We start from the raw sequence: 9,716 nt of genomic DNA on the forward strand, positions 1-9,716 counted from the left end.
ATACTTAAATGTATGACATAATCAAAGGATTATGCCACATCACTTGCTCAAAGTCCTCCAATGGTTGGGTCACTGTTACTCACCAAATCAAATCCAACATTACTGAGAGCTTAAAGGACATCTTAAAACTAATGCCTGTCTATAATCCTTTGCTCCCCTCTAATACACACTCTTCCTTAAAGTTGTATTTTTTAGTCTCAGAATTTTTATAATGTTAAAAATTGAGAACACCAAAGAGCCTTTGCTTATGTGATTTTTCTCTATTGATATTTACTGTTAGAATTAAAACAATAAAAATTTAAAATATTAATTCATTTTTAAAAACTCATCATATGTTAACCTTTTCCATGAAAAAGAACTATATTTTCCAACACCAAAATTTAGAAGTGTCAAAATTTAGAACATTTGCATAACTCTTTACTATCTATCTTAATAGGAAACAGTTTGATTCTCATATGAGCTACTACATTCAATCTGTTGCAATATCACACATCACATAGCCTCTGGAAAACACTGTACACTCATGAAAGAATAAAAATAAAAAAGGGAAATAATGTCTTTAGTATATGAATATAGTTTTAACCTCACGAATATACTGAAAGAGCCTTGGGGACTGCCAGGAGTCCCAGGACCACACTTTAAGAACCACTGTCGTGAATAAATGAATATGGTTTATTCATTTCCTGGAGTAAAAAGCATTATATAAGAAGTCACACTGAGATAAAAGCATAGACCTGATGCTAGCCTACCTAGGTTCAAATCCCAGTTCTCTTCCTGGCTGCGTGACCTTGGGCAAATTAGTAAAATGGTGATAATAGTAAAATCTCTCTCACAAAGTTAGTTAGAGAAATAAGCAAGTTAATAAATGTAAAGTGTTTAGTATGGTGAGTGCCCAGCACAAAAAAAAAAAAAGTTAAATAAATATAAAATCAAGCTAGGCATAAACACAAAGCCTAGCTGTATTTCTACTACATCCTATATAATAAAAGCCTAATATGCTAAGAGTCCAGTCGTCCGTTCAACCAAAGTGTAATATGTGCTAAGACCGCTCGCTATGACGTGTACTGACCACTAGGGAGCACAGTCGACCAGTCGCTATGACGTGCACTGACCACAAGGGGGCAGACACTCCGACAGGTAGCTTAGCTTGCTGCTGGGGTCCAGCTGATCAGGACTGAGCAAGACAGGACTGACACGCCCTGGAGCCCTCCCACGGTCCTTCCCCACCAGGGGGCAGACGCAGCAAGCCGAGCAGTAAGGAGCAGCGAGCAGGCGGGTGGTAAAGAGCGAGGGATCCTGGACTACAAGGCGGATATCCCTTGCGGGGCCCCAGACTGCGAGAGGGCGCAGGCCAGGCTGAGGGACCCTACCCCCACCCCCACCCCCACCCCCACCCCCACCCCCCAAATTTCATGCACTGGGACTCTAGTTCTAATATAATGAGAAATCCTTAATATTCTGGTAACCTGGCAAATTACAACCCTGAACATAATATTTAAGACAAAGGTTTAGGTTCATCAAAATTCCCTATTAAAGGAATATTAGTAAAATCTAATTATTCAGAAACTATTCTCCATGAAAAGAACCATATACACAATAAACATACAAAATTCTAAAAAGTCAAATCCAAAAATTTCAGATCTCTAGAGAAATGTATAAAGCAGTTTAACTGGAAATACACTGAGACAGAACACAAAGTAACGGAAATGCCACTTCAGCCACCAAAAAGAACAGGAAGAGCAAATACAAAGCCTTTACTTTGAAAATCTAAGCCTACTTTTTCTTCATAGGGCTCTAACCTCTTGCCAAGAAGCCTTTAAGTTTATTTTTCTTCTTTGATATTAAGGGAGAAATCATGGAATTAAGCACTTTGGAACTGAAGAAAAAAGAACAGAAGTGACTTTCCATGCATCACAGAGAACTTTCACAATAAACATCTAAATGATAATCAAGGTCAAAATAAACAATTTTACTTAAAGCAATTCTGACAATTAATTCAAATGGATTATTTTTAATAATGTACTTTAAAAATATCTAATTAAATATTTTACACAAGTGATTCACAAATCTTTAAGAGAGAAAAAAGGCTAAGTCATGTCATATGAATTTTAATTTCTCACCTGGCACTCTAAACTAAATTCAAAGACACCTTTAAAAATTATTCAAATACACAGAACATATAGTAAACATAAACAGCATTGCTATAAGGATATAAAACAAATATGTGAAGTCTAATAGCAAGTATTTTTAAAACAAGCCCACCAGTGAAGCCTAATTACTTCACAAAGGTATTTTAGAATTTGCTAATCTATATATATAAAAGGCTAATATGCAAAGTGTCCCCTGGGGAGTTTGGGAGACCGGGAGTTTCATCACTCGCTATGATGTGCGCTGACCGGGGGTGCCACAGAATGAAGGAGGGCCCCGGCTGGCAGCCACAGCCGGGGAATGAAGGCCCCGAACAGCCCTGATCGCCGGCCAGGCCTAGGGACCCTACCTGTGCACAAATTTCATGCACCAGACCTCTAGTTACAAATAAGGCAGCTACAAAAATGGCTATATGTCACGTTCTCTTCAGTTTCTCTTTTAAAATACACTAGAGGCCCGGTGCATGAAAATTCATGCACATGAGGGGTCCCTGAGCCCAGCCTGCGCCCTCTCACAGTCTGGGACCCTTGGGAGATGCCCACCCACTGGCCTAGGACTGCTCCCTGAGAACAGATGATCTAAAAGAAATAATCATATCCTTGGGTAAGAATTTTTTAACAAGGTAATGGTCGTATGAAAATTCACTGCGAGGGGGCTGAGGATACTGGGGGACTCTGGCATCAGGCGCGCGGCGGTGGGGCTGAGGGGACTGGGTGCATCTTGTGAGTGTGAGGTCAATTAGCATATTCCCTCTTCATTATATAGGATAGTATTCCAAAACATAACTAGATAGATCATGGAGGGGAAAAAAGGTTACATTTATGGAGTTCTACTATGTAACCCAGGTTCTTGATATTTGCCATTTAACATAGTCAAGAGTTTATCATTGCCCACTTAAATGACTCCATTATCATTTTCTGTATTTCAGAACTCTTAAAGACTAAGTAACAGAATAGGTCAAATAATAAAAAATGAAAATATAAACCATATGATTAATTCTTATGGGAAAGAATAGTAAGCCCATACATTAACTATAAAATAATTGTAAAACAAGATCCATTTGGAAAGCCCCAGTAACTTTTTTTCTAAACAAGAGACATCTTGGTACAGATTTTCCACTTAATATCTTTCTCACATGCATCTTCTTGCAAATCAAATCCCAGTTACTAGACGCTTTCTTGGCAGTATGCAAACAAAGCATCCATTGGATCTCCTCATGACATTAAAAATCAATACATCTATGGGAAGAGATCAACCAAAGAATTTGTATGCATATATGCATAACCCATGGACAAAGACGATAGTGTGGTGAAGGGCAGAGGCGGGGGACGGGGGCAAGCTGGGGGGGGGGTGTCAATGGGGGAAAAAGGGGATATTTGTAATACTTTCAAAAAGAAAGATTTTAAAAATCAATACATCTGCTTAAAAAGGTAATTATCTTGAGTACATTTCAATATCTAATATACATTTTCAATGGTTACAGAAACCACTAATTGAAATTAACCTTCTATATACTCAAGATTCACAAATTCTTACTTAAAAAATCCACAAAAATACATACTATATCTACCATAGAAATATGCTTATAATAGACTAGAGGCCCGGTGCACAAAATTCGTGCACTGGGTGGAGGGAGGGGGGAAGGGTGTCCCTCGCCCTGCCTGCACCCTCTCCAATCTGGGACCCATCAGACATCCCTCTCACAATCCAGGACTGCTGGCTCCTAACCACTCACCTGCCTGCCTGCCTGATTGCCCCTAACCGCTTCTGCCTGCCAGCCTGATCACCCCTTAACTGCTCCCCTGCCAGCCCGATCGCCCCCAACTGCCCTCTCCTGCCAGCCTGATCTCGCCCCCAACTGCCCTCCCCTGCTGGCCTGAAGGCCCCCAACTGCCTTCCCCTGCCAGCCTGGTCGGCCCCAACTGCCCTCCCCTGCAGGCCTGGTCCCCCCCAACTGCCCTCCCCTGCTGGCCTGATCTCACCCCCAATGGCCCTCCTCTGCTGGCCAATTTGGTTTTGATTGGTCGGTTCCTATGCCAGTGAGCGTCAAAAGCTTCGCCTCCTAGACAGCCATTGGCTCCTCACAGTTCACCAGATTTGGTTCTGACTGGTTGGTTTCTATGCCAGTCAATGTCAAAAGCTCCACCTCCTAGGCAGCCATTGGCTCCTCACAGTTCACCCAGATTTGGTTCTGATTGGTTGGTTCCTATACCAGACAGCATCAAAAGCTCCGCCTCCTAGGCAGCCATTGGCTCCTCACAGTTGATCCAGATTTGGTTCTGATTGGTCAGTTCCTATGCCAGTCAGCATCAAAAGCTCTGCCTCCTAGGCAGCCATTGGCTCATCACACTTCACCCAGATTTGGTTCTGATTGGTTGGTTTCTATGCCAGTCAGCATCTCTGGGCCAATCAATGGGGCCTGATCAGAAAGGTGGGGCTGATCAGCAGCCCCAGTGGAGGCCTGGAGAGAAATGGAGGCGCGACTGCTGGAGAGAAAGAGAGAGGCAAGTGCTGATCAACAGCTGCCACAGAGGCTACGGATCAGAACCTGCTTCTCTCTTCAGGCCTCTCTCCTGATTCGCAGCCCCCTCAGCAGTCAGTGCTGGGTCACTGCGCCTGCAACAGCAGCAGTCAGCACTGGGTCGCTACGGCGATCCAGCGCTGACTGCAGAACTGACTTCCGATTGGTCGAGCCTCCGGTCATACAGGATCCAGGGTTTTTATATATTAGGATACTTAATAAGAACACGATCTTGATTTTGTTGTAGAGAATGTAAGGCAGATGGTGGTTGGAATTAAGTGTCCCTGAAAATTAACTGAAAAATATGGATTAAAAGGTGAAACCAGTCCTGGCCAGCATGGTTCATTGGTTAGAGCGTCAGCTGGGGTATCAAAGGATCATGGGTTCAATTCCAGGTCAATCAAGGACACGTTCCTGGGTTGCAGGTTCCACCCTGGCAAGCAATAGATACGTCTCTTTTACATCGATGTTTCTCTTTCTCCCCCTCCATCTCTCTAAAAAAAAAAAAAATCAATGGAAAAATATATTCTTGGGTGAGGATTAACAACGACAACAACAAAAAATGAAGCCATTATAGCCACTAACATAAATGTTATATTCCAGTGAAATATCACAATGTAAATGCCCAAGGACAGTCAATTAAGTAAATATAAAGAAAATTATTCATATAAAAAAACAAAACTAAAGGTTGTTAAATCTTTAGAATGTTAAGAATGTTTTTTAATTAAGAATTTATAAATTTAAAAACTGTGTTTGTTTATACTTCAATCATTATGGATGTTTTAAGCATTCCATATCTTCTTTACCTGGAGTTAGAGACTACTTTCCATGCATATGGTTTGCCTCTCCCATAGCTGAGAGAGAGAGTTAAATTAGATAATGGTTAATAAGTGCCTAGCAAATTGAAGTCCTTTAAATTTATGTTTGAACTCTTAGGGGCTGCTATTCTATCTTGATTATAGATGGCCACAAAAGCTCTGGAATTAAAAGCAAATCAGGTTCATTTTTACAAATATGTTTCAAGTTTGACAATTCTAATCACACTAGAGACTCTAGTTAACACTATTATCTATTGATGCCTATAAACAAAGCAAAACACCTTTCTTAAACAACTATATCACATGAATGAAGCCATAATTCATGGATTATAATAATCACTTCCTAATATGGAAAGACCTCAGGGAAGTACACAGAAACCACATCCACACTGTAAGGATTATAAAGGTGAAAAGTCCTAAGCATATTTTTGTTAAATACTAACATTTAAAAATTAAAATTATCAGGAAAAATAAATAGATCATTTTCATTAGATTCCACTAAGTAGGCAATAGGTTTGAGGGTGCATTAAAAGGTGCAAGAGAATTAAGCCTTCACTAGAAGAAAAACTTCCCATAAGAAGAAAAATTATCTATACATTAAAGCCTAAAATTCCTGGTGTCAAGAACCAGATCTGTCTGTGAAAGTCCTCAATTTTCTCAAAAGTACATTAACATGTGTATGGAAGGTGTTTAGAAAAAAAAACACTGATTGGTCAGACTACACTTAAATTTATTTAATTAGTGAGAACTGGTTGGAAATGCATTTTAACTAGGAAAAATAGTATCACTGTATTTTAAAAACCTCACTGAAAAGAAATAGAGTAGGGGTTCCTTATTTATGTGAATTTTTAAAAAATCAAACATTACCAGAAATATTCAAGTTCTAAATAAGTGAGTTTATAAACACAAGTGGTAGAGAAAAGGAACTACAAATGTGAGAATATGCTCCTAACTTAATCCCAGTTAGCATCTGCAGTAGCTTCTATTATAAGAGAAAAGGTTAACATTCAAAAAACCCCAAATAAATATCACCATCCTAACCTAACCTAGACTATTTTCTGACCTTTTTGGTAACGTGTTTAAGAAAGTTGCTAAATCTGAAGTAACACAAAAACCTTTATAAGGGCTTTTAAAAGCTCAATATTCTTGTTATAATTTATCATCTTGAAGTGAGGGAAGAGGACAATAGTTCGCAGTTATTAGTAAGTTCTTCACTTGTCCCCATCATCAAAAATAAAACTAAAAAACAACAAAAGAATTAACACATTGTTGGGCAAACCATAAGGTTGGCCAAAGCAAGCCAAGTAGTCATTTGAACAGAAATAAACAGAAATGTCTACTTCAAATATCAGATAATCCCCCAAAATCATAGTTTTTTATGCATTTTAAAGAATTGTTGTTTATTAAAATGTCACCATTTAAATATATTCTGCACTCTCTACACTGGCAAGGGCTGAGAGTTAAAAAGCAGCCTGCATGACTCGTGCATGAGAGAGAAGAACCAAGCAGTGATGATATATATTTTTTTCCAGCGAAGGAACCAGTCACAATGAATAATGGGTTTGTCTGTAGCAATAACTTGTTCTAGCAGTACTTCATGAGCAAAGTATCTTGGAAGAATTCACATTTTGTACTTTTTTTTTTTTTAAGTTCAAGCCTTACGGCCAAAGTCCAAATGTGAAATCAAAACAGGACTCCCTGTCAGTGAATTTCCTTTCAGGACATGCTCACTCTTGCTTTGATCAGCAAAGCAAAGTAACTTTCATGCAGAATGAAGTCAGTCAGGCTAATGTGTCTAGTAGACTTTTAAAAGAGGAACTTATTATTGTACCTATTTCCCTGAAAAGTTTCAGGTCAAAGCTCCACTGAGTCAAAGCTTGAGTAATCCACTGAGCTTTGTACCTTGAGGTAAAGTGGAAAGAAAAAGGAGGCTATTACAGGTGGCTTCCAGGTTTGGGAGAAGTTGGGAGGAGTTTGGTCTACTGGTTGTATGCAAGTTAGTAAATGGAGTAATATTACGCCGTATAAGAAAAGCTAGCCCCCAGAAAGATAGCCAGTATAAAATTAAAACGGAGTCCAAACTCAGGCATCATCGAACATCTTTCACCAGTTTTCAAAGAGATGTATGTTATTGGTAGGTTTGATTATTAATCCATTTTGAATTCCAGAAGTCTACGCTTTCACACTCAAGCCTCTAAATTCAAACGGCCAGGTTGGTTAACAGTTCCAGGAAATGATACAATGACACCGGTACCAGCAAACCCTTTCCCATATTCCCATTAGAACACACGACGACAACAACAACAAGGCGGGGTTAGGTGGTTGCCTGACATTCGCAATTTACCCCGGTCAAAAACAGGAAAACACAATGATTAAATGATTAAATTCCACCAGAGGTAATTAAAAATCCTAACTTTCCACAAAGCTTTCCCTACCCCAAACGGAATCCCTTTCCTTCCGCTCCAACGCAGAGAGTAAGTAATCTGGGATGAGAGTCGGGAACCGAGTATGCTACTGAACATAAACGGAGACGAAGGAACTTAACCGAAACTACAGGGGCAAAACGACAGAGAACCCCAACGCGGGTGGCAGCGGTGGAAGGGCAGGCAGCCCGGGAAGGCACAGAAGAGGCCGGCGGAGCGAAGGGAGCGGGGATCACCACTTCCAGGGAGGCAGCGCTCAGGGTGGCGGAGAGATAAAGAGATCCGGATTCACGCCACCAGGCGTTCACGAAAACCCGGAGGAGGCTAACGGGAAACAATGGGGCAGGGAAACCCAGGGCCAGCGGGGAGCCGCTCCGGAGAGGGAGACGGGCGGCCCGGACAGGGGCGGGAGGCAAGAGCCGAAGGCTGCGGTCCGGGCCGGCAGCGGGGAGGTGAGAGCGGCCAGGTGCGGAGGCAAGTCGGTCGGGGGTGAGCACGGGGTGTCGTGGCGCACCCGTTGGGGAAACGAGGGTCCCCGAGGCACCCGGAGGGGAGTGGCTTGTCAGGGATTTTTCGACAGGGGACGGAAGCCGTGAAGGCAGGTGTGCCGGGAGCCACACGACCACGGCCAGGACGAGCTCAGCACCCGCCGCGCCAGGCCCGTCGGCAGGGAGGGGAGAGGCGGCTACCGGGGGGTGAGGAGAGACGCGGAGACAGGCGCGGGCCGCGGGCACGGCGGGCGGCTTCACTCACAGTCCAGGTGCTTCTTCTTGGGCCCCATGATCTCGTGAGTCGTGGCCTTGCATACTGTCTTGGAGACCGCGGAGCCGGTGACACTGTGCTGGGCGGCGGTGATTCGGTCCGTCAAGCTCTGGCCCGACATCTCGGCGGCTCCTCCGCCACCCCTGCCTTTCCGCAGCCGGCGGGGACTGGGACCCCCAAGCGCCGGAGGACCCCCACCCCCCACCGTACCCCCTACCCCCACCGGCTCCTTCTCCGCCCGCCGGCCTGGGGCGGGGCTCAGGGCCACGCGCTGACACCCAGCCCGGAAAAAAAAAAAACGGCTCGTGTCCCCCGCGGGGTCAGGCACGGCGCCGGGCGCTCCCCTGCCCCCGCCTCAGCTCAGCCCACCCCTTCGCTGGTCAGCTGGAGCCGGGCAGGCTGAGAGGGACAGGCAGCTGCAGGAAAATGGCGGCGCCAGGCTCCTCCTCGGAGCTTTCCGGGCTCCCCCGGGTCACGTGACTGGAGCGCCGCCCCGCCTCCTCCTCCCGCCCCTTTTCCTTCCCTTCCTTTTCAACGCCCGCCCTCCCTCGCTCAGCGAGGGAAGAGCGGGGCGGTGCCCGCGCGTTACGTGACGGAACCCGCCCGGCGGGCGCAACAGGAGGCCCGCCCGAGGCGGGGGTGCGGGGTGCGCGGCCGGCCGCGTCACGTGACGTCCCCAGCCAACAGGTCGCCGGAGGCTGTCCGCAGGGTCACAGAGGGGGCGGGGCGATCAGGGGCGGGGCGACTAAGGGGCGGGGACTCGGGCGCGCTGCGGCCGGCCACGCCCCTCTCCCACCCGACTCCAAGGTTGTCCTAGTGTGGCTATGACTGAAACCAAAAGCATGACAAAGAGGAGGTGCAGCTGCTTTCACAGCCCTCCTTCCCCCCCGCCCGCCTCCTCACTGTCCCCCCACGCCAAGGAAGGAGCTGTCAGACTCCTGGCTTCCCAGGCTTCCCTCGCAGAATCAAGAATATGTTTAGGGACGCCCCCAAGGCCATCCTCCTGACCTTAAGGAAAAGGAAAAGGCTTCAGTCGCCCAGCTT

General features: G+C 44.8%; 1 protein-coding gene across 13 annotated transcripts in view; it reads right to left on the reverse strand.

Moving 5' to 3' along the window:
• PICALM (phosphatidylinositol binding clathrin assembly protein) overlaps nt 1–9,121 on the reverse strand; it is a 112,991-nt gene extending 103,870 nt beyond the window's left edge. For 7 of the 13 annotated variants that reach the window (XM_079789389.1, XM_079789388.1, XM_079789385.1 and 4 more), the window contains exon 1: nt 8,664–9,121. In XM_079789389.1, coding sequence (XP_079645515.1) covers nt 8,664–8,793 — 130 coding nt within the window. In that variant the 5' untranslated portion in view covers nt 8,794–9,121. Of the gene's footprint in view, nt 1–8,599 lie in introns of all 13 variants that reach the window. The other 6 variants (XM_079789390.1, XM_079789383.1, XM_079789381.1 and 3 more) reach the window with 3 other exon arrangements.
• Nucleotides 9,122–9,716: the final 595 nt, after the last annotated feature.

The sequence above is a fragment of the Cnephaeus nilssonii genome, assembly GCF_951640355.1.
Source record: "Cnephaeus nilssonii genome assembly, chromosome: 13".
NCBI classification, from domain to species: domain Eukaryota; kingdom Metazoa; phylum Chordata; class Mammalia; order Chiroptera; family Vespertilionidae; genus Cnephaeus; species Cnephaeus nilssonii.